This window comes from Neurospora hispaniola, assembly GCF_033458365.1.
Source record: "Neurospora hispaniola strain FGSC 10403 chromosome Unknown B0T23scaffold_2, whole genome shotgun sequence".
Taxonomy (NCBI): Eukaryota; Fungi; Ascomycota; class Sordariomycetes; order Sordariales; family Sordariaceae; genus Neurospora; species Neurospora hispaniola.
The window spans coordinates 5246804-5271033 of NW_026944407.1; the positions used below are offsets into that span (position 1 = coordinate 5246804).

At 52.2% G+C, this 24230-nt stretch overlaps 4 protein-coding genes and 1 non-coding gene across 5 annotated transcripts; 2 read left to right on the forward strand and 3 right to left on the reverse strand.

Moving 5' to 3' along the window:
- Nucleotides 1–2348: 2348 nt before the first annotated feature.
- B0T23DRAFT_100036 (putative cystathionine gamma-lyase) lies at nucleotides 2349–4142 on the reverse strand. Its single transcript, XM_062831679.1, has one exon. The coding sequence runs from the start codon at nucleotides 3765–3767 to the stop codon at nucleotides 2514–2516; it is 1254 nt and encodes a 417-aa protein (XP_062696312.1). The 5' UTR covers nucleotides 3768–4142; the 3' UTR covers nucleotides 2349–2513.
- Nucleotides 4143–6310: 2168 nt separating this feature from the next.
- B0T23DRAFT_100051 (uncharacterized protein) lies at nucleotides 6311–8284 on the forward strand. The gene is made up of 2 exons (XM_062831680.1): nucleotides 6311–6503; nucleotides 6562–8284. Exons 1-2 carry the CDS (start codon nucleotides 6435–6437, stop codon nucleotides 8035–8037), a joined length of 1545 nt encoding a protein of 514 aa, XP_062696313.1. The 5' UTR covers nucleotides 6311–6434; the 3' UTR covers nucleotides 8038–8284.
- A 1470-nt stretch (nucleotides 8285–9754) lies between these two features.
- B0T23DRAFT_334575 (Brix domain-containing protein) lies at nucleotides 9755–11365 on the reverse strand. The gene is made up of 4 exons (XM_062835780.1): nucleotides 11253–11365; nucleotides 11076–11184; nucleotides 10684–11006; nucleotides 9755–10615 (listed from the first exon to the last, which is right to left on the reverse strand). The coding sequence occupies exons 1-4, from the start codon at nucleotides 11264–11266 to the stop codon at nucleotides 10036–10038; spliced, it is 1026 nt and encodes a 341-aa protein (XP_062696314.1). The 5' UTR covers nucleotides 11267–11365; the 3' UTR covers nucleotides 9755–10035.
- Nucleotides 11366–12991: 1626 nt separating this feature from the next.
- Nucleotides 12992–13065, reverse strand: B0T23DRAFT_t101. Its single transcript has one exon. It is a non-coding gene; the product is annotated as a tRNA-Asn (tRNA).
- A 5353-nt stretch (nucleotides 13066–18418) lies between these two features.
- Nucleotides 18419–23011, forward strand: B0T23DRAFT_312615 (uncharacterized protein; the record flags this gene model as incomplete). The annotated part of the gene is made up of 2 exons (XM_062834698.1): nucleotides 18419–21738; nucleotides 21796–23011. 2 exons carry the CDS (start codon nucleotides 18419–18421, stop codon nucleotides 23009–23011), a joined length of 4536 nt encoding a protein of 1511 aa, XP_062696315.1.
- Between the last annotated feature and the right edge of the window lie 1219 nt (nucleotides 23012–24230).

The following is a 24230-nucleotide window of genomic DNA, read 5'->3' on the forward strand; positions in this document are numbered from 1 at the left end:
ATCAAACAAGCAAACAATTCTTCGCGGCCGGGCATCATCCAGGATCCAAGAATTTCACCGCTCCTCCGTGCAAGCAGTCCTTCATGGTCCCCAACCAACAAGACTCGACAAGACAAGACAGACTTCAGTTCCTCGTCCTGTCAAGTTAGTTCCCGATCGGTATTTCTCCCTTATCGACAATACCCGTGATACCTATGGTAGGTAGCGTGCGTCGTCTGTGACTGGACGGCGACTGGGGACGGGACGGGTGGTGGCAAACCCTTCCCTTGACCAAAAAACGGGCCGGGACATGGGATGGAATGGGATGAACGCATCCCGTATGATGGTAGGGAACATGTCGCCGTAGGGCAGGGCAGGGCAGGGCAAGGCAGGCACGCGGTTTGACTGACACCGACACCCGTCACCCGTCCGTCGCCCGTCCGTCCGTCCGTCATTCAATCATTGTGTTTGGGATTCCAATCAATTTTCACCGGGGCTTCAGTCCCTAGAGGTACCCTGCGTGATATGCAGTACATACCTAGGTATCGATTGGGACTAGTAGATATATAGGTACATGTAGGTACGCAACACTAGACAGACTCTTTGGGTTATCAACGACTGGTACGGTACTATCGAGTTTCGAGGTACGATAACGCAGTGGTAGTCGCCCGGTGATAGGTAGGTAGGTAGGTAGGTAGTAGACGGCCTAACATAGGTAGGTGGAAAAGATATCGGGGACAGAGATAAAGTGAAGTGTCCGGTATCTGGTATCGGGATACACAAGAGCTTGACCGAGCGGTTCGGTATCAAGCATGGAAGGTCTTGGGAATCAGTTAATACCATGCCATGCACATGACACATGTCACCCTTCCACCCTAGTGTACACTACCTCACTGTCCACGTGCCGGTGGAATGCCTTCATTAGCGTCGGACGTGTACATACCTACCTAGTACACTACATATGTAGTACTGTTTGTACTTGGGTTGCGGGAACGGAACGGATCGTCAACAACTGGAACACTCCGTCGTGGTTGTGTTTCCTTGTGGAAAATGATACGTCCATGGGGAGGGAGGTGATGTTCGAATAACAAGTGCAGTGGACCAGCCGATGGATGGACCGGGCGACTCCCGTCAGGTCTATCCAGTCTCCCCCCGCCCCCGCCGCGCTTAACTTTGATGTGCGTAGGTCGAGGTCGGGGGGAGGGGGGCTCCACTGATGCCGACAAGAGTGGATCGGATATCGGCCTTCTCCACTCCCCTTCGCGGCTATCGGATGTCGGGGTGGGACGGGGACCGGGGTAGTGGAGCTACTTGGCTCCGGGGCCGGAGGCTAGGTGAGGGTGATGCTGGCTGTGAAAGCTTCCCGGGGAGTAAACGAGCTCTTTTTTTCGTTCGTACATAGACTCAGACATCAAGTCAAGGTCTCTCTCCTCCTCACAGCTTTAACGGCGAGATACTCCTTCCGGTCACTAACCCCATACCATGCCAAAACGGCAGGCTGGTTATGAACCTGTGAGTGAAAGAAGCCCGGAAGAAGATCACCGATAGCCGCCCCGACAGCCGACCTTCACTTCACTTACACTTCCGCACCGCCAACTCATCTTTATCTTTATTCGATGGGTCTTCCTTCGATCACCAATCTCCTTGCCCGCCCGACCTTTCGACGCCTGACCAATCAAAGACGGGAATGTGATGACTTTCACTTACACGATATCCTGCTCCTTCCCTTTTCGGAATTCTTTTTACTCGATCAGATCAGATCGTTTAGTTTCACCGCTGGATTCCTTTCTTCCTGCCCGAGTGCTGCACTGCTTTGAATTTCACTTGGCTTCCATCCGATGTGATGGCTTAAAAGCCACGCACCGACACTATTTTGGCGAGAGCAGGATCGGTGAGTATCAAGAACTAACCAACTAACTGGTTCAGCCAGTGAGTGGTGTTGCTGTTATCAATTGGTGAATCACTCGAGTTGAGCAGGGTCGTCATTTGACAAGAGCGAATCTCGTCGATAATGGCCGCAAGTTTATTGCAATCATGATGAAATTGACCCGGCTGTGTCATCTGATAATCTGAGCAGAGCATGCTTGCTGCTGTGGATCTCCTACTGCTATCGAGATCAGTGTTGCTCACGGTTGCCAGACCAATATCACCACTAATAATGGAGGAACTTTCACGCCCGTCACAAGAACACAGCAACATCAGCATGACCCAGCTGAGATGTACATGACAAACAAGAAACGCTTTGGTATCATCTCTATATGACTACATGTATATGAAAAGTGAACCCCGACGCTTTCCCTCGTTTGCGGTAAAACCCACCCAGGCAACAATCGTGGGATACATATAGACCCTTGATCTTCATCATAAACCTCCTTTGGTATCTTATTAGAATCAAAATATTGACCATGCCCACAAGAGTCGCATGATGAGATAACGCCTGAACCCCGTCTATGGTAGTAGTTAAACCCGCTCTCAATGCCATTCATACGCCCGTTTTGTTTTACCAATCCCAGACAACAAACAACATGCACTTTTTAGTGAGTGCCGTTGACACCGTTGGAGACACCATTGGCAGCATCCGCAACAGCGCGCTCCAAAGCCTGGAGGACATCGGCCTTGAGGTCCTCAGCATCCTCAACACCGCAAGAAATGCGGACAAGATCATCGAAAATACCGACGGCCTCGCGCTGGGCCTTGGGGATACCAGCGTGGGTCATGGAGCTAGGAATCTCGCAGAGGGACTCGACACCACCGAGGGACTCGGCAAGAGTGAAGATCTTGGTGTACTGGCAGAACTTCTCAGCAGCAGCGTGGCCGCCGTGGATGCGGAAGCTCAACATGCCACCACCCATACCGTTGCGGTGCTGCTTGAGAGCAATGGCGCGGTGGGGGTGTGACTCAAGGCCGGGGTAGTTGACCGAGATGACAAGAGGGGAAGCCTCGAGGGCATGGGCAATGGCGGTCGCGTTGGTAGTGGCCTCACGAGCACGGAGATGGAGGGTCTTGGCTCCACGGTGGGCGAGCCACGAGTCAAAGGCAGAGGGGACGGCGCCGATGGCGTTCTGGAGGAAGGAGAGGCGGGCATAGAGCTCGTCGCTATTGAAGGCGGCAACACCCATGACCACGTCCGAGTGGCCGTTGATGTACTTGGTCACACTGTGGACGACGATATCGGCACCATGGTCTAGCGGGTTCTGGACGTAGGGGCTCAGGAAGGTGTTGTCGACCACGACCAGGATGCCACGCTCATGGGCGGCGGTAGCGACGGCGCGGATATCCACAAGGCGCAGGGTCGGGTTGCTGGGGGTCTCGATCCACACGAGCTTGGTGGCATCGGTGATGTGGTCGCGGATGTCCACCTCGATCTCGGGAGTGAAGGTGACCTTGACGCCGTGGGCCTTGGCGACCTGGGTGAAGTAACGGTGGGTGCCGCCGTAGACGTCCGAGACCGAGATGACGTGGGAGCCAGCGGCGAGCGACTGGAGGATGTTGGCCGTGGTGGCACTGCCGGACGAGTAGGCGAGGGCGTACTTGGCGTGCTCGAGAGCAGCAACCATCTTCTCAAAGTTGGCGCGGTTGGGGTTGCTGCTGCGCGAGTACTCGAACTCGCCGACGGGCTTGCCGACGGCCGTCTGGGCAAAGGTGGTGGAGAGCGAGATGGCCTCGATCACGGCGCCAGTGGCGGGGTCGTGCGGGGATCCCGCATGGACGGCGAGCGTGCCGAACCCATGGACGGGCGAGGGAGCGCGGGGGGGAGTGGTAATGGGGTGGTCGCTGGAGGCAGTCATTTTGTCTGGTATGTACCTAGGATGGCGATCTTGCTCGATTGGCGCGATTTGAGAGGGAGGGAGGGTCCGATTGCGCGGGTAGGGCGTCTAGGTACCGTCTAGCTGCGTAGTTGGTGTCGGTAGTTGCGGAGATGTGACGGAGATGGCGCCAATTGGTGGTGATGGCTCGGTCGACGGTCGGCGTGGTGGTTGCGGTTTCGGGGCTGAAGATGGAGAGAATGACGGACTTCTTATGGGTTGTGCCTTTTTTTTTGCGGGCCGGCTCAATTGTGTGATGGAATTTGGCGATGGCGCAATTCAGGTTTTTTGCCGCGGATCCACCCCCACACTGTTTCTTTACTCTTTCTGTTTTGGGACTCAGCACTTGAATTACAATGGAAGTAGTGTAGAATCTGCGACTGTGATGAAGACGCTTTCTCTTTTATATCGACAATTGTTGGACATGGACGAAGCGGTCAACTCGAATGACGACTCTGACCAAAGTGTTGTCGTGATTGCTCAGCAGGATTGGGTAATCATTAGCACCACTGACACCATCGACGACCAACAGCAACCACACTCGTAAGCCAGCTACTGGCACTATCGAATGATCAACTAACACTCAATCGAACCGATACTGGCCGCGCAGAACGGCTTTTCCGAGCGGTCACAACAAGATGGGCGTTCGTGGCTTGGGTGAGGCGCGCATCTCAACCTTGTCCTAGGCCTATTTCTGGTACCCTATTTGGTCGTGTTGTCGGCTTCTGGCTGGCTACACGATCTTGACCGAAAGTCCACCGTAGTCTTTTTTCGAGGTGCACATGGCAGTGCGGGAAAACCAAAAAGAGAGCCATTGGAAGCCATGGAAATAGGTAGGTAGGACTATGGCGGGATGCATGATGTCGGTGTGACACGCAACGGCACTGTTGTGTAATGTGTAATACCTGAAGTAGTGTAGTGTATCCCGAATCTTGATCCGACGATGGATGACTTTCATCCGATCGATGGCCAAGTGTTTTGAAAGTTTAATATTTGGCGTAAAGTCTATGGCAACTTGCGACGGCTTGGAATTAGTGTACATGAATACGCCTTGCGCAAAGCCAAGAGAGACTCAAACACAATTGCGCCCTTGTCATTGCATTGATGACAAACGAGTCCGAGGTGTGAGGCTGCTGACATATGTCTCTGTAGTTACTTGCCTTGGTAGAGAGATCCTCGAAAGGGTTTGTGACTTTAGTGTATCAAGATCCCAATATCAACGTCTCCCGTCTCGGCCCTGAGCATCAAAGCAATGCTTGGTGGTAATCGTGCTTCCCCATTCAAATTCATGTTCAACGCGCCGTGTTGGCAGATCACTCCATCATTCAGACCCGATAGACCCAACAGCGTGGACGTGGGGTAAAAAAGGTCAGATCAGAGGGATGCTCATCGTGTAAGCCCCGCGGTAAGGGATCATGGCGATTTCCCACGATTTACAGTCTACGTTTCCGTGAAGCCGGCTGTCGAGAAACAAAAGGCAACGGGATGGGATTGTCGAGTCAATTTGGCCAAAAGGTGGAGGGGACCCAACTGGCGATTGAAGAGCCTATCACAACAAGTCAGTCAGTCCTCACCAACCATGGAAATCGGACAGCATGGATGCTGAGGGGCCCAGAGGGGTCCACTGAATAACCTCAAGAAAGGTACAGCTTAAGGACAGCACGTGTGTCTCACCCGATGCTTCTACACGTGTAGAGTGGAAGTATTTTAGCGTAGATGAAGGTCAATCCGTGCGTCATCAAATATTTCAATGCTCTTTTTTCGGATATCTCACCCAAGATACACAGACTCTCGTGTGCAGGGAACTCGACCATTCACGCCCTTAGCTGTCACTGCCCGTTTAAGTACAATTGACCCTATTCACAGCCGGACATGTGTCGACGGAACCTCTGACAATCCGACTCGTTGCACATTTCTCCCCAGTTCCCCAGGTTTTGGCAGTCAGCCTTGAATAAGCACAGGAATGAACCGCTGAGCCTATGGCACGCGAGCTGCTTGCCCTCTACGAATTGGCCGGAGACGGGTGGCGGCACATGAGCCAATGGGTGTTTCCAGTCTCGATTCAGTCTCACCTGGTTTGTGTCTTTTCGCTGGTTGATATGTACCAGGCAGTTGCCTGTCAAAACTGCATCGTATCATTGAATCTGTCACTGCCTACCTGGAGGAGGAACATTCCGTACATGTAACGAAGCCATCCCTCCACTTTCCCGTGGCCCTACGCTACACAGTACACACAGACGGCAGACATGGTGCTTTCTTGACAAATGATCGTCCCGTCATTCTCTCCCTGCGCTCCACAAGTAGCGGCCCCACTCGGATCCGGTCCATCAGTTGGGAATGGCGTCATTTGATTGGCCTAACCAAAGCCCTGGATGAACGACGAGCAACAACTACGGGGTAACGACGGGGGCATTGACGGGGACGGGAATTGCGCGTCCGTCACCGAGATCCTCCTCCCAAAGTCGATTCTTCCTTGTCTCTTGATTCTCCGGTCTCGTCAAAAGCTTCACCGTGATCTCCTCGCCAGTTCAGCCCGACAATTGCAGTCCAGCTTCCCGGCCACCGTAATATGGAATCCCGGGTTCTTCCAAACCGCCACCAAAGGCATTAATACAATAAGAGATACCTTACAACAACCAAAACATCAAGATGCCTCCGCGTCGTTCCCACAAAAAGTCGAGGGCAGGTTGCCGCCGTTGCAAGTCGAGGAAGATCAAGGTATCTACAATCCATCGGCCAGACATCAAACATGGCTGACCCTTACTTGTCCATCTAGTGCGATGAGGTGCATCCTCGATGCGGCAACTGCGTCAAGCACGGCGTCCCCTGCGACTTTGAACATCCCGAAATCATCCCCGAGCTTCAAACTGCCTCCGTATCGAGTCCGTCGACCGCCGCCGGAACCCCTTATACTCCGGCATATTCTCCCGGCGCCGAGTCCGTATCGAATGCGTCGACATCACGCTTCCAACGAGCACCGCCCTTGTGCCGCTCACCACCCTCCCAAGCTCTCTCGACAACCACTCCGGTCGCCCACCGAATGCTCGAGTTGAGATTGATGCATCACTACACCGCCATGACATGCAAGACTTTTACCTTCACCGCCCCCACCACGGAGCACATATGGAAGATTACCGTGCCAGGCATGGCTTTTTCGGGCTCTCAACACCTCACAGATGCCATTCTCGCCGTCGCCGCCCTTCATCTGCGGAGTCAATCCCCAAACGACAAAGACCTAGTCCGCGCTTCGCACGCATACATGGCGGCCTCTCTGGCCGAATACAGCGCAACACTTACCAAGGGCATCGACAGTACCAACGCCGAATCCCTCTTCCTAACCGCCTCCCTCATCGCTTTCCAATCAACAGCCACCCGCGTCTTCATGAAAGACGAATTGAACCTCGCTCAAGCAACCGGGAAGTACACCGAGGATTTCAACAAGCAAGGCCGATATTCAGCAGCTGGGTGCTACTCGATCCCCTTCTCGTGGTTCCACTCCTTCCAGGGCGTCAAAGCTGTCACCGCCGCCTCCTGGCAATGGCTACGCACCAGTCCCGTAGTAACAGAGGTGATCAACTCCCAAGTCGTCTTGCAACTCGACCTGGGGCTTAACCGTCCTACCTTCTTCGGCCATCTTCTAGATGATTTGAGTGACGAGTTGGAAGAAATGGCCAACCCCTCAGGACCAGCATCATTACACCCCGATTCACCCGGACAACCCTTTCAACAGCGCCGAGTACCGGCTTCCCCAGAACTGGTGACCAGCACTCGCCAAGCATACCAGCATGCCGTCGCCGTGCTCAACTGGGCGCATAAAATCCCCCATAAAGGCGCGCCGCTAGCGTTTCCAGCAACTGTATCCAAGCGCTTCATCGAATTGCTAGAAGAGCGCCGCCCGCGGGCCCTTGCTATTCTCGCATGTTTCTTCGCCCTTCTCAAGTCCCTCGACTCAGTATGGTGGCTGCACGGCATGGCCCGCCGAGAAGTGTTGGGCGTGGTGTCTCTCTTCAACAGTGACTATTTTGGCCCAGAGGCCTACAGCAAATGGTGGCCGCACCTGGAATGGGCGATGCGGATTGCGCTGTACGAAACGCCGGACGGCAGCTCGACGATACCCCCTGAGGTGTGGGGGGCAGATTGGTACGCGGAGGAACAGGCGCTGGAGGGTCAGGGTGGACATAGCTATTACCGGCATATTGAGTTGCTGTGCCAGACGGGGAACTCGACGAGAAGCATTCCTGAGGTTCCCTGAGTAAACAGCCATTGATAAGAACGTGACACAACCAAAGGTGACGGACGGTATGAAGACCAAAGCGAGGAGGCAAAACCCCGAGAACAAGAGGAACACACGCCTAAGGACCACCGCCGGTAGGTGGTCCCTTTATATAGGCTTCCGGGAATACGAATACGATCCAAGTGGGACACTGGTTGATATCTATTGGTGTCACATACCCGGACGGCGGGCGTTGCCGGACGCAGACGTCAAATTCCGCGCCTATCAAACCGGCGGAACCGAACCTAACCGAGGAGAGGAGCAGATGTGTGGCTTCCCCCTTCTGGTGAGAACGCCATTCCAGCACGCTGACAAGGCATCACCAAGTCGAAAGAAGAACGTCAAACACATATAACTTTGACATAGACACGCGCCAGGATGGGGCGCCAAAGATTGGAAAGAACATTACAACATCATTGTCTTTTTTCTTATTAAACCATAGCAGAGGCGTTGAGGGAAATTCTTCACTATACTATATTAAGGAAACGAGAAGACATAGAAACGGGGATCTGAAGAAGGGGGGTGATTGAACCCGGAGTTGGGGTGGCGGAGAGACTTTGGAAGCTGGAAGTTGGAAGTTGGATGATACCCATGTGAAGAAGAGATGATGGATTGGAGAAAGAAATTTCATGAAGCTTTGGATGCTCTTTTTCTGTGTGTGTGCATGTGTCTGGCCAGAGTCAGAGAAAGGACATCGGATCGGATCTGGGATCTGGGATCTGTTCACTTGAACAGTCAGATGTGAAACTCCTATCTAGCTACTATATTGTAGTGGGTAGGGATTTGGATATCTACTGCATTAAATACAAAATAAAATACATGATCTCAGCTGCTCAGGATGGAATGAGAAGACTCTATCTTATGCCGATCCCATTGCTTCTAATCAGCTTCAAATCTCTGTAGGTGGCCCAGCTCTAAGTGTCTCGAGAGATTTTTGTGGTAACTTGTCTAGAGAACATAATGTCGAGTCTTGACTCCTCGGTGAGACTAGCTTTAGGTTCAGTTCAGACAAGCATAGGGAAACTGGGTAAACTCATAGTCAAAAAAAACTACTGTCCCCCCTTACCATGTTGGATATGTGGGGGGGGGGGGGGGGGGGGGGGGGGGCCACTCTACCTACCAAACACAGTTCCTAGTACAGGCATTTCTTTCATAGGTAACCTTGCAGTCAACAAGATGTAATTGATCATTCTCGGCATGGACATTTGTTATCCTTCTTGATTTCAAAATCAAATCAGTTTGGAGACTGCCTCACCAATAACCCCATCTAGGCGTTACCAAGCCGAGGATGGAAACACTGATTATTTTAGGTCTGTTTTTTTCCCTATAGCTGTATATAATCATGAAATTGTTTCGTTCCTTTCTAGGATCATAGATAGTTGAAATGTAGCAAGGTAGGTATCAAGGTACAATAGGGAAATAGGGGAATACTAACATGAGTGCCATGTGATAGTAGGCAGTGTGGTGACAATTGAATACTAGTATACTCTTCCAAAGAGAGCTGTAGCATGGAATAGCTGGTTTACGAATGAGAATGGCAAGACAATGGAACACACCATCGAGTTTGGTGATCTCTAGAGCCTAGCCAAACTCGGTCGGTCGGTCGGTCGGTCGGTCCTATGGTCCCAGTATTGGGTGGTATAAGTAGCACGTAGATACTGTATGTCTAGGTCTAAGATTTGTAACATCTACCATTCACCGGCTTTAGCAAGTCAATTTCACAAACAACCCATCCATCCATAACTCCAGCATTTGGCTTCACTTCTTTTGGATGGTCTGATCTGATCTGGCTTCAAAGTTCATCTTCCCCAAGAGCAGCAGCAGCAAATGATATATGATATAATGTAACAAAACTAAAAACTCCCAAAAACGCCTTGTGTCTTGGTGGATGATCGCAACAGTTGTGAGAAACAAAAAAAACGATTACACCTCCTCCTTTCTTCGCCTTATTCTCCCCACTCCCTATTCTTGCTCAACTCAAAATTCAACAACATCCCTCGCCTTCTTCTTCCTCGGCCCCACGATCCTGTCACTGACCTCCTTGACGCCCTCCATCGGCATGTCCGCATCATCAAAGTCCTCATCCACCACATCCCTGCTCCTCTTGAGACCCTTCATCTTTCTCGTCTGCAACTCGCTAAGATCCAGCTTGCCCATATGGATCCTACCAATCTTGTCACCGATGCTATCCATGCTGATGTTCTTCTTGGTGCGCTCCTCGTTGGTCTTGGGCTTGCGCATCGCCTCCTTGAGCATGTCCGCGTCGGGCTGCTGGAGACGGCCGAGGCGGAAGTCCATGCGGGGACCGTGCTCTTCGACTTCGACTCGGGGGAGCTTCTGGCCGGAACGCTTGGTGCGGATCAGGTAGGCGCGCAGGTGGAGGGTGGGTTTTGTCGAGGGGTCCGAGGGGTCGGTGGAGGAGGAAGTGGGCTCGTCGGCGGAAACGACAACGCAGTACTGCAGACCCTCGACGTCGATCTTGTCTGAGGGCTCGCCGCGGAAGAAGTCGATGAGCATGGATTTGGCGGTGGTGAAGGCGTTGGGGACGGGGGATTCGCTATGGTACTCGGTTAGCTACCAACATTCACTACTCCTTCCTGTATATCACAAAACCGGGGGACATACAAAGCAGTACCGGCGAACACCATCAAAGGCTTGGTGCCAACCGGCACCTTCTTGGTCTTGAACTGGGCGATGCTGCGGAAGGTCTCGGGGTCGAGGTAGAACTCGAGCATGTCGAGCATCTTGTAGTCGAAGGTACGGCAGAAGGTGATGGTGTGGGGTCTCTTCTTGCTGCTGGAGCCGAAGAGGATGAGCGAGGTGTCGTTCTTCTCGGAGAAGAAGGTCAAGGAGCTGGCATCCTCGAAGGGGTGGACGGGGTTCTTCTTGTGGAAGCGCTTGGCGTGGGTTTGGCGCAGCGAGTAGAGATCTTGCATGGCATCTTGGGTCTGCGGACTGTATTAGATTTTGATGATACCATCAAAATAGGAGGAGAGGATATGGAGGAGGCGACATACGACTTGGCTGCAGGTCGTGCCGCGAAGGAAGAGGGCGGTCTTGGGATTCTCGTTGAGCTTGGGGGCACGCTTCTCGAGCGCCCTCTTGGAACGGGCTGTCCGCGGCTTGCTGTGAGGGGGGAAAAGGACGGTCAGCTATCGTTCGGTATGTACCATTGTCATGATCGATTGACCTACACTTGGCGGAGCATTTTGGCGGTCTGGTTATGCGATAACGGTAGTGGGTGGATTGGGTAGCTATCGCAAGGTGGTGATGTGGACTGGGGACTGTCTCCTTCACCTGCAAATCGTCGTCGTGATGATCGAGCAAAGAAATTCCAGAACGGCGCTTATCGATAAGAGGAGACCTTGAACTCAAAATTTTGTGGGGCGGGTGGGGTCAATGTTGTCCGCTCGTCCACTGGGCGCTGGCTTTCCCCTGCCTGTCGTTCAGGGGTTCACGGGCTGTTAGGTTCCATTTCACGCCTCAACGTCACTGCAACGGCAACCAGAAACATTTCCATTTCTGCCGTCTCATCGGCACAATTAGGTTGGTGATAAGAGTCAACCTTGACCTACCTAGTTATTCTGATCACTCGATAATCACTTGCTCTTTGGAAACAAGCATTGAGCAGATCAATTGAGTCAGCAACATCACAAAACTCTGGCATCACATTCACAAAATTGGCACAGTTGAGGAGACTCCGAATATACAAAAGCTGTCATATTGGGAGAGTGTTTTCTTACACTCCGGGTGCACAATACGAATTTCTTGAAACTTGTCTACTCTGATTCAGAACCAAATTTCTCCAGTTATTGCTCCCGGCGAGTATCAAGAATGCTCTTATCCACCTACTACGTACGTACATGCATGGCCTGTCTTGCTCTAACACCATGAAGCAGTATAGTAAAGCTACTCTCACAATGACCCAACATCATCTATTTCGCCATGTCCTCTCTCTCTCGTGATCGTCTTGACCGGACCATACATGTAGGATATCCATCCAACCTGATGAGACTCCCCGGTCTCTTTCCCAATCACGTCCAAACAGCCCGTACCCATCCATGCTTGCATTGTACAACCTCCGGAACGCACATTTTTTGTGATGCCTTCTTTTACCCTTGTTCCATAGATCCTCGGCACTTCTTTCACCGCCTCCGCCTCCGTCTTCACTACTATCATATGTATGCCACCGGGAAGTTACTTTCCAACGGTTTTGAAAAGGGCGATTGCATTCTCGTCAAGCCCAGCCCGTGCCGCTGAAACTGAAACTGAAACTGCCCGCAGCTGTATGTATGTACATGTGGAGTGTTCGGAAACTCGGGTATATGAAGGAATGCATTTTCGAAAAGTTCTATGCAGTCTCCCGCGACCGAGAATGGAGGTAAAGACAAAGGCACTGACTGGGATGCAAGTAAACTGTTGTGACTCGCGAACTCGTTGTAAGCATGTTCCCGTGAGGTGTGGTGCGGTGGGAGAAGAGAGGTTTGGTTTGGATGCGGGTTGTTCCGTGCAGGCGCTCGGGGAGGGACTCGGACTGGACAGGTAAACTGATAACGTGAGTTGATGGAAAGGAAGGAGTCTTCAGGATAGGAGGTATTGATAATAGTACGTCATTAGAGTACCATCATTTCAGAAAAAGTTTTGGTCGTTCACGGTTTTGGTTTTCCAAATGGTGTCAAGAAAAGTTGGTGATGACAAAAGCATTCGTTGTTACTTGGCGATGGGGTGTTCCATGGTCAAAACATCAACGTCTCGGAATTGTCTGTTTGACCAGTAACACCGCACATCAAGGACCAGTCCCTTCACCTTACACCATGACATTCATCATTAGAATGTACCTGACCTTCAAAAAGAAAAAGGTTCATCAATCCTAAGACAATAGACAAACACATTGTGTAATAATGATGCAAAAATTCAAAAAGAGAATGTTGATCTCCCTCGGTAAGGATCGAACTTACAGCCTCCAGATTAACAGTCTGACGCGCTAGCCAATTGCGCCACGAGGGATATCCAGATGTTATTGTAAGGCCATTCAAAACGTTAGCTTATGTAGGTGAAACTCATAACACTTCGGCTTTTTCAAGAAGTTGCACTCCCCTCTGCCTATTTGGAGAACCATCATGTCTTGCTTCATAATGTCTCTCCTCGGAACTATCGGGCCTAGGGTCCCTCTTTTTCTTCCTTTTCCTTGTGCATCTGTGGTGCTAGAACCAGTGTACGAAATCCTGAATCTGAATGCTGTGGCATACAACTTTATAAAAGTTGTCTCACCCCACGTTCCAACTTCCTCGGAAGAATGTTCCTTGTCTTTGTGTGTTCATGTTCCGTGCTCTGACGCACTTACACTTGAATTGGGGCTCAAGTCAGGTTATCTTGTTCTTCTTCTTTTTCTCTAGCTGGGCGCCAACCGAAAACGAGTTGATGACATTGACTGGTCTCGCCACCTTTGCTTCTAGCCCGTCTTGCTGAAAGTTCTGTGCCGCGAGCGGCGGCCGCCGCGTTTTCTGACCAAGCAAATGGGAGCCCAGCTGAAAAGACATGTTACATACATGTTCAGCTCCCTTCGAAAGAAGCACTCACTGCATAGCCGTATCGGTACATGTATGACATGTGCTGAGAAGCAACTCGATGCTGCCATCACCGAACTACTCATGTCTGTCCCGTTCACTATCCCGGGACGGGACGTATTGGATTCCAAGGGCGGGTATGTAAATCCGGCAAGGGCTACAATGTTGGCCATTGGCACACACCGGAAAGGCATCTATCTTTACGTAGGTAACCACGCACGCCATAGCTCTCGATGATAGACGTGGGGGTTACATCCCAACCTCTTTCACAACGGCCTTCTCACTGGTTCACGGTCTTAGTGAACCCGATACCGAGTGAAGATCTTTTAGTTCTCAGTAATTCCATATCGTACGTTTTCTTTCCACGTTTTTAGAGTTTCTTGTTATCTGGCACTAGTGAAGCAATAATGGATTTTCCGGCATGTCTCGGGTTCCGAACTGCATCGTCCTGTCCGTGTCGTTAGTCGTCGCATAGATAGTCACATGTGTGTGTGTGTGTGTCTTTCGTGGGCCATTGGCCCTACGTATCCTGGCTTTGGCTTTAGTGTATGTAGAGGTCTGGAGAAAGAAGACGTAGATCTATGGACGCAATCGCGCGGCTCGTTGAGGAAAGCTGTGGGTAGGATTGGATTAGCCCGCGCGGCTCGTTGCCGATCTCTACTGAACTCCAGGTCAAGAACCAACGGAAACAAACTGAAGACGGCACTGGACCAACCGACTAACCGACCGATAATCCGAACGAGTGAGGCCATCATGCCGTATTTCCTGGCTGCACGCTTTTTGTATTTTCTGTTGTGCTCTCAGAACTTCAGCTAAGAGTTCCGGTTGTACGACAGCTGAGGCTGCGGGCTCGCTGAGACCGAGTAGTAGCAGCTACTTGGGCCAGACTGCGCCGCCTGAGGATGGAGGGCTTGGTGAATATTGACAGTAGATATCCCCAAGTAAATATGAGGCGGCATTGCCATCGGGTGAAGAGTATGTGTGGCGTTGTGATTGTGCAGTTTGTAGCTCCATGGCTCAATCTCTGCCGCAGAAAGCGGCTTGCATGCAAATTGGACGGACGCCTTCGAGGAGGCGACCCGGCACTTTTTGTGATGGAAGCCTACAGCGAACAATAAAGTGGTATGGATGGAAGGCGTATCGCGGTGCCCGACATGAGGCGCTTCCCAAGACCCAAGTGCCGGCCGACTCTTTAAGGAGGACTTCTTGTTTCCAAGCGCATAGCCTGACCGCTTTTCCACCACTTCCTTTTGTGCTTGTAGTGGATATGTTTCAAACCAGTCAAGACAACCCAGCAATGGACGAGCGGCGGCTGGTTCGGCGAGCGAAGGGGGTAAATAGTTTGTGAATGGAGTGTTCTTGGCTTTCTTTTCGATATCGGGATTTTGTGGTCCTCCTGGATTCCTGGTAGAAAATGAGAAGTTCGAGTACACGTGGTTTACCGTCGCACCCGGACTCGCTCGACTAGGGCCGGATCACCATTCCCCGGGCTTTAGGAGGTATCCGGTCGGTCAAGCTCTAGTGTACCTATACTGCTTCCATGTCCCTGCTGTGTATTGTGATACGAATTCCTCTCTCGTGTTCGGTTGTGCACCACACAGCGAGGGAACCCCGAACATGAAGCTAGAGAAGCCAAGATTGCTGGAAGCATGCCCTGTCTGGCTATGTTGGTCTGCAGATTTGTATAGTGTAGTAATAAACCCGCGCTGAACGGGCGAATAACCGATGAAGCTAACCGTTGTGTGTTTCTGGCAAAGTTTCTTTTTCGATAGCGCCGTCCCGTGAAATCGTAAGCGAACAGATCATTGCAGCGTTAGTGAGGATATAAAAGGGGAGTCTTGGAAGCTAGCTAGGGAGGGATCAGGAAAAGGGCCCGTTCTATCGGGAATCGGAAGTCGTTCAATTTCCATGAGGTAGCAACGGGCATGAAGCGGGAGCGGGTCTCTTTTTCATTCCTCCCTGTCTGTGTCCGATGGATGGAATGAACATGGAGGAGGTGTGACTTTGGTGGGGATTTTGTTGATTTCCAGTTCCTGTTGCCTGCTCCCCTGACCAGTGTCGATGACGTAGTGGTTAATCTTAGCGGTTGCTTAGCGGGCGCATCCTATCATCTTGTAGCGTCCGGGATCCTTCCCCTAGGTTCCTTCTGCCAAACGTTGTCCCGATCCAAGACAGCGTTGTTTCGAGAATCAACAAGCAAAGAGACGGTTTTTGTCGTTGGCAGATAGATATGGTGTAGTATGGGGAAGAGTCAAAGTTGGATATGTTCCCCAGATCAGCATGTGCATTTTCCATTGTGTCAATTCAGTTCCTGTTTTTCCAGCGCATGTCCCAGTACATTTCCAGGGACAACCTCGGTTGTCTTGGGTATTTATGGGCGGATATCCGTGGTGGATGTGGGTCATTTTTTTTGTTCAGATCGATGATCGAGAGGCCGGGAGTGGTTGTCAACTTCCCTTCCATTCAAAGCTCGCTGTTTCGAGGAACCCGATTTTGAAGCCGACAAATGCAACCCCAGACCGGACTGTTTGTTACGTTGCATACCTCACCCATTTCGGATGAACACGCGGATATCGGATGGCTCTTTTTTCATGATTTCATTTTGGAACCCTTTCTCTTTTCTTTTTTCTTTTTCATTTTTGTTTTCTTGGGAAATCCACTTCAGAGAACCCCAATAAGAATTGGAAGTGAAGCAGAATCTGTTCGTCGACACACTGACAGCGCCCGGTGTTCTTGATCCGAAAGCTGGCTTGGCGGTTGCGCTTTGGGGCCCAAATCAGGTAATATCTACGCCTTGGCGTCCATGTCGGCCATACTAGAAGTGGATTAGAGGGCCCCTCTTGAAGCGGTCTTGGTACATGATGGGGATCCACGCTTCAGCAGGGCATGCTTTTCCGCTGCTGAGAAGAGGTGAGGTGCAGCCCACAGCAGCCTCACATCTCGCGGCGTGGGTGAGAAATCTGTACCCCAATACGCGGTAATTTATAATTCCCTCTACTGTGTAGACTCCTAGACCGGTGCTTGGAAAAACAGTGCTCATCTCGACAGTTTGCGAATAGGGGAGGAAGAGGTTCTGAAGAGACTGGAGAAACTGGAGATGGTTCGAGAAGGCCAATGCTTGGATGGCATGGTACCTTGGTTCGTCCGAATATTCTCAGCGTCATAGTAACGGTCAGACTCTATTGCTCCTCACTTCTGAGGCAACAGGTTGGCCGTGCCTACTTATTTTTCTTCAAGCCATGCGGTGTTGTTAGAGGTACTGTACGTACAAGTCCGTGTCCACACCACACACAGGGAAAGCGCCTCCAGATTGTGATGTTGACGAACGCAATCCCCACTGCGGGAGCGCGAGTCATAGTATTGATTGGAGGATTGTTGTGCACATTCTGCATCCGTTGAATTGGAGATTGGGCAAGAACGACTGAATGACCATTAAGAAAAAAGAATTGGCAAGAGCAACAAACTGAAGTGGACGACGGGAAGTGGAGGTGGAGGGTTCCTTTTGCCGCTGTCCTCTTCCCTTCCTCTCGCTGCCTCTCACCCGACCTCTCAAGCTCTCCAGTCTCTTCAATCTCGAGACGCTTTGTGTTTCCTCTTGGTCTCTTCGTTTCGTTCTTTGCCTCACCCCGAGTCGCAGACAGTTCGGTTGAAACCAAGTATGAGCTGACGGAGACTGGTTGGCCTTGATTTTTCACTTGTTTAATTTACTTTTGTTGCTCAAGTTACACCAATACCACGCTTTACCGTACATACTTACCGAACATCACTTCCGTTGTTGTTACCACTCTCGGCTCCTGAAATCATACCACCACCACCACCACCACCAACCACTCCCAACACACACAACATCTACTACATACAAGGAACAATCACAGGGCGGACTGTCTTCAGCGGCTAGCTTTTCCCCTCTACGGCTACGGCACTACATTCATACCTACCAAGCATTGGCATACCTCATTTCGCATTGCCCTGTCACTCCGTTATACTGATCGCTACCACCCCTTACCTTTGCTGTTACAGAACAAGAAAAGAGACACGAGAGAGACGACGGCACCCTTCCTTCACTTCGACACAGACACTAGGCTTTCACAAAGGGAAAGGAGTGGAAAAGAAAAGGTCAAGATATCCAACGGTACCTCGCCTCGGACCATTAGTACCGCCCGCCATCCAGTGTCTCAGCGAGCCTGTCTCAGGTCCCCGCCCACCCACTCATTATACACTACAGCCCGGTACCTTTTTTTTGCCCCTGGATTAAACAACTGGAAATCATCCCACTGCCCGCCAATCACCAGCCATACCGCCCACACCTCTTACAACCAAAACTGGTCTACTGTGTATAGATAGGTACTCTCTACCGGCCAGAGACAGCCTGTCTCTCGCAACCAAGTACCAAACACCAACCGACCCCCCCAATCCCGCCCGTTACTGCTATCATCCATATCGCCCTGTGATCATACAATGTTCTAAGACATAGCTACATTTCAGACGGGCCTTTTCCCTGTTTGCTTGACTGCGACCACTATAGCTGCCAGAGTCCGGCAGAGGCGGCACCTAGTCTCACCAGTCAGAAGCCAACCAGGGGCACTTCTAACCATATCCCTCCCCCTGTTACCTACCTGGTCCGGGTTCCAATCTCGAGGCTCCCCCGTCCCGTCTGACTGCCTGCTGCTGGCTCTGTGCTGCTTGCTTGCTGCTTGCTGCTGCATTTTGCATCCGGCAGTATCCCAGCACCACCGCAGATTATCCTCATTCTGATAGTCTATACGGTACCCACGCCGCCAGCCCGTAGAGGTATGGACATCGTGAGACCAGAACAGGGCAGCAGGGCCACAGCGCTGCACGCTTTCGACTCTCCAAAGAGTCTCCAATCGCGAACCACGGCCGACCACGACAGTAACCAAGCCAGCAAGCCAAGCTCGCCCTTTAGCAGGGGCAAATCGCGGCTCAACCGGACGTCAATCACCAGCATCACTCCGGCGCTCAGCTCCAGCGGAAACGACACACCGGTAGACCCAAAGCCGGAAGGCTTGCTGAAACTCGACATCCCCCGCACTGGCTTCGACACTGGGATGACTGGGTCTGCGCAGATACTTACGAAGACGACCAAGTCGCCCACCAGTCCATCTGAGACCCATATCCACAGGCTGTCCACCCTCTTTACCTCCGGCCGCTGCAACTCTCTTTCCAGTCGCATCGACTTGCTCAACTCTCCCACCAGTCCCATCTCCCCCACGAGCGCTCCCCCAACCCTCCCCGACCTCAATGTTCCACTTACACTAGACTTTGCTGCAGAGCTTGGACGGTCTTTTAGCATTGGCTCCAAGATCGAGCCTTTGCGTGGTGTGGCCTCGAAGGAAACAGTCGTTACAATCAAGGACGCAGAGCCAGAGACACCGCCCGCTATTGCGCCCGTTGCGCCCGCTATTTTAACCGTCAGCACAACCGAGCTGACCACAGCGAAGACAACTACGACCACGACCACGACGTCGACGGCCCCAATTATCCCTCCCAAGTCGCCAGCCCGAGAATCCCTTTCTCATAGGAACTCAATGATCGATCGTCGGCGATCATGGATGCCTGGTTCGACCACGACTGTGATCTATGACGCCAAGGAGACCGCCGAGGACCGTCGCACCAGAAAACTGTCGAAGCCGAATCATGGTACCGGAACGCAGGAGGCCGCGCTGGAGGATGTAAAGGAATTGCAGAGACCCAAGACGGCCAATGTAGAATCCTTTGCCGATTATGCGAGGCGCTCGTGGATCCCGTCTTCGAGGTCCCCGTCACTACCCCCCAAAACCCTCACAAAACAATCGCCAGTCGAGGGCGGGCACAGTGAAGGACGCAGGACGTCCAAAGTGGAAGGATTGCTCAGGCTTGGCAGTAAGAGGGATAAGTCCGATGGGGGTGTTAGTGGGAGCGCCACAGGGGCAGGTGGTGACGCAGATGCCAGCCGGCCACAAGAAAGCAGCAGCCGTAGTCGAGCTCTACATCGGGCAAGCAGCTTTGTGGCTCGGATAAAACAGCGACCGCAAAGTGTCTTGTTCTCCAGAAGCTTGTCAACTACCTCGATATCAGCTTCATCTGTCATCAGCTCCAAATCAAGTGACCTTGACAGCAACGCGTCCTCCGGCATTGACACCAGCACTTCCGCGGCAAAGCCCGTTAATCAGTCCACCCCAACCACCACACCCGCTAAAAAATTGTTGCAAGCAAAGGATGCCAAACACGATGTTTCGAGCAGCAACAGCGACGCCCCATCCACAACGAGGAATTCGTCTCTGGACACCATTGTTACAGCAGCTACCTCCGAACACGCATCCCACTCAACCGCAGACACGAGCATCACAATGCCACACCCTACGTCCGGCGACCCGCTATGGTCGACCTTCCGAACGCTCGATAGCGAGTTTTCCAGATTCGTGGCCAAGAATTCGACCCCCATGCGCATGAACGTAGTACGATCGACGCTTGTACCTTTTCTCCGCAGCACGTCACACCACCCATCCAACACGAACACAAAGCTGCTCGCCCCCGAAGACTTTGAGCGCCGAGTAACGATCTTGAACAAATGGTGGAACGGCCTTTTGGACATGTTGGATGCTGGGCAGTCCAGGCTGGATAGGAATGCTTTCGCCGCGTCCGCGGGCACCGGCCCTGTGACGCCCCCTCCTCCCACGTTGGGCACTAATCTACAGCCAGTCGCAGGCGTTGACAGACCGACGTTACTCGAAACCATTACTATACTCATGATGCGCCCAGAGTGGAGGTCCTGCACCAGCTCTTTTCAGCCGCTATCTCAACGTTCGCCAGAGGAGCGTGTGCGCGGCCGATCGTCGACACAGTCCACCGCAGACGAGGCCGAGTTGGCTGCCATTGACTTTGTCGCCCAATCCGCCGAGCATAATGTCCGGACCATGTTCGTCAACAGCCTTGCCAGGCAGATGGCTCTCGTAGTAGACAAGATGTGTCTACGACATGCGCCTCTTAGCTTGGTCAACTGGAGTGGCAAGGCATGCGCCTATGCCTTTTTCTTCGTTCCCGGGGTAGCGGACATTCTCGTGCGTCTTTGGCAATTGAATAGCGACCTTCTGCGCCGGACGTCTGACGAGTTGGGGCTTCCAAGGAGGAGCAAAGGCGAGAGTGAGGACCTTGTGGCGCTCTTCCCACCACATCTTGGACAGTGGGGTTGGACGTCAGTCAAGACACTGGGCAACAAGTTGCGCATGGCAGCAAAGCCGCCCGTCACCCTGACAAAGCCTGCCTGGCACGGTTCCTGGGTCTCCAGATGGCGAGGAGGCGATACCGACTTGTTCTATATCTTTTGCAAGTACTATCACATCCTTTGTGCTGACTTCATGCCGCAAGGCCTTCCTCTAGTTGAGAAGGCGCGTGCCCCCGGTTTCGTCCTGGTGCATGCTCAGCTTCTCTCGACCTTGGATGGCGCGATTCACCGTCAGGCCTCTATGGACGCATTGTTAGGACCACCGATCGCCGACAGTCTCCATGGTACCGACGCGACCATGACTGGAGCCACTGGGCTCTCACTACCCAGCAATGTCTTGAAGGGGATGGACGAAAACAGACTTGTTGCCCTGCTGAAGGACATGTTGTTGGGGAAGTCTGTAATTGGATCCGAGATCAGGCATAATTTTGCCGAGTCATTCATGGCCGTTATGGTCGCCGCTACCAAGCGGACCTCCAAATATGACCACGCCGCTTGCTTCATGCTTTGCGACTTCCTTCAGGAGGCGCTCACGGCTTTCAACGCATACCAGGATAACCAGAACAACAGCATCGCCACCCCTGATACCCCTAGCGGTTCACTCGTTAACTATATTGATTGGCCCTTTTGGTTCGAGGTCAGCAAGTTGATTATGGATTCCAACAACACCATGTCAGAGATTCGTATCATCTCATTCCTTTACTCAGTGTGGGATGCTATCGTTGCTGATCCGGTACGCAAGGAGCGACTGTGCTGCGAGTGGTTGTTGACGGACGAGACCTTTGAAAGGTTTTTCAATCACTGGTGTCCCATGGTTCGCGCCTACTACATGCGTCTCCTGTGTTGGCGTGTTTGCAGGGACACTGGAAGTGTTAATGAGCTGGACAAGTAAGTCATCCTTTGTTCCTCGCTGGTCTTTGTACTGGTGTGCTGACCATTACGTAGCAAAATCTTCCTGCTTGTTGCACAGCGATTGAGAGCCGTCTGGTCACACTATCTCTGGATGTGGCAGACTGCTGAAGCTGAGGGTCGTATGCCCCCTTCAAGAGCACCGTGTCTCCCAACACCCGGCAAACGATTCCTGATCATCCGAAGCGAATTCCAGCCGGCGCAGACGCCCTTGTACCTTGGCTTTGACTCCTTCACCACCTCCTTCCCAGGAATGGATGGCTCCTTCGACTACCAGTCCACCAGCACTGAAAGCAGGTCGAGCATAAGGGTCGAAGAGACTTCCAAGAAGAGATGGTCTCTCCTGGGCAAGGTTCTCTCTTTTACCGCTTCGCAGGCCCACCTACCTAATGGTGCCACAAACGGCAAGCGGACATGGGATGAAGAACTCGAGCAAGCTAGGCGCGAAACGGCTGCGGCCGCTGCAGCTCGGGCCGGTCCTCCTCCGCCTGGAAAGCAGAACTCCGCAATGAACGCCAAGCCGACATCCGACTCGGGTTCATCAAACGGATCTGCCCCTGTCTCTGATGCGGCCACTTTTGTGTTCCGGTTCGCTCTCACATGGCAAGGCACCGTCGGTCCCCAGCGCGACATGGTCCTGTACCGGCCTCGCCTTCCAGCTCCCGCTCATTCGAGGATTCTCAATTGCGCCGCCGTCTCCTCCGATGGACCTCTCAACCGCGAGGTCTACAGCAGCCCTGGCTCGCCTGTCATCAACTCTGGTCTCTCACCCTTCGCCCGTCGCTGCAGCGGACAATCAGAGACAGGCCTAATCAGCCACGTCCGCAACGCTCGTCCGCTCTCAAGCGAAGCCAGCTCAGAAAAAAACCCAAACCGCCGCCGCTCAACAGGCGGCAACGTTGCAATGTTCCACATTGGCGAGTCGTCTGATGATGAAGGTCCGCTGGTTGATACTCGCTCTGCTGCAAGAATGCGAGACGGCAGCCCTTTCGCACGCGCGCGTTCGCCTCCTCCTAGTGGGTTCGACAGCGAAGTCAACCGTCTGCACCTAGCCGTCCGCGCTCAGAAGCCCGTAGGGATTTATGCCTCGGGCGCGGTGTATACTGGCAGAGCGCTGGCGGAGTGGAGTCTGGTGGTGAGCGAGTGCAACAGCTTTGTGGAGCGGAGGAGGGGTGAGGGTGTTTTGGGGCTGAAGGATGTGGAGGTGCCGAACTTGGGCGTAGAGGGGATGGGGTTGAAGAGAGGGGGTTAAAAAGCCCCGCCCCGAAAGATACCATGGTGGCTGTCGATACAGCGAACATGCGGTGGAAAGGCTGGCTGGAAGAGAGCCGGAATGACTTTTGGAATGACATTTCTCTCTGTGTTTTGGATTTGTCTGTTGTTGAGATACCCTCCCCCTTTTCTCCCCTTTTAACGTGCATTTTTCAGCAATGACGGCACACCTCATGGGGTTTGCCTGCATCATCATTAACATCGTCATATCATCATCATCTATTACCATCATGTACCCACCTACCCGTCTGTCTCTACGACGTCAACATATTCTCCTTATCACTCACTCAACAAGCGACAAACACTGGCGTTCACGGTCGACTTACATATCTCCTTGATCACCTAATTCGCTTCGTCATCACACTTTGACGCTTGCTTTGATTTTTTGTTTATTTTTTCCCACCTTGCTGCATAGATCACACACACGCAAAAGCTTCACACATCCTTACATACTTGTTCATGTACACACGGCTGGGTTTCACAGCACACCGTTGGGGATTTTCGTGTGATATATACAAACACATACCACATATCTCATAGCTCTCTCAATTCTTCTGTTCATGGTTCCCGCACGGCGCAGGGCTGGCTTCTTTTGGTTTTGGTTTTGGCTTCTCGGTTGGAACTTGGCAAGTTTGGGTGGAGAGAGTTTCTTTTATTTTGTTCATTTTTCTTTCTTAGGGGTCGTAAGTGTGGCATGCGGTGGCAGGGCATTGTGATGCCCCTGGATTGGGTGCGGTGATTGCAGGTGGTCATAGAAGGAAAAGTACTGGAGGCATTGATTACACTGGTGGTAATATACTTGTTGAATACACATGAGCGTTGCTACGGCAAAGATATTGTGCGTGCGAAGTGATCGTGTGCTGGGTGGTGACTGACCGTTTGTCTAGGAGGGAGTGGCCGTTGTGAGGATTGCGAGTGTGTCGAGTACTAGAGATCTTTAGGAGAAAGTGTCCAACGTGACACAAGATCTCACCTAGGCAAACAAGATCGTATGATTGCCCGCCCATAATATTTACTTACCTCTTCCCCTCTATCATCAATCAACCTTCTACTCTTTCACTCCGCTTCTTCTTTCCTTTTCCTCATATAACTCATCCTACCCAAATATCCTCCACAACATGATTTTATAAAGTACATGGTAGTAACCACCAACACCTGACAATTACACAGAGGTATATTCACAGCCTTGTAAGATCTCA

What these genes read in the sequence shown, in the direction of transcription:
- B0T23DRAFT_100036 (XM_062831679.1), bottom strand. Translation starts at nt 3,767, where the DNA reads ATGACTGCCTCCAGCGACCACCCCATTACCACTCCCCCCCGCGCTCCC.
- B0T23DRAFT_100051 (XM_062831680.1), top strand. Translation starts at nt 6,435, where the DNA reads ATGCCTCCGCGTCGTTCCCACAAAAAGTCGAGGGCAGGTTGCCGCCGT. An exon ending in GCAAGTCGAGGAAGATCAAG is followed by an intron (nt 6,504 to 6,561) that starts GTATCTACAATC and finishes TTGTCCATCTAG; the next exon opens with TGCGATGAGGTGCATCCTCG.
- B0T23DRAFT_334575 (XM_062835780.1), bottom strand. An exon ending in GCACGACCTGCAGCCAAGTC is followed by an intron (nt 11,007 to 11,075) that starts GTATGTCGCCTC and finishes TACAGTCCGCAG; the next exon opens with ACCCAAGATGCCATGCAAGA. An exon ending in GTGTTCGCCGGTACTGCTTT is followed by an intron (nt 10,616 to 10,683) that starts GTATGTCCCCCG and finishes CGAGTACCATAG; the next exon opens with CGAATCCCCCGTCCCCAACG.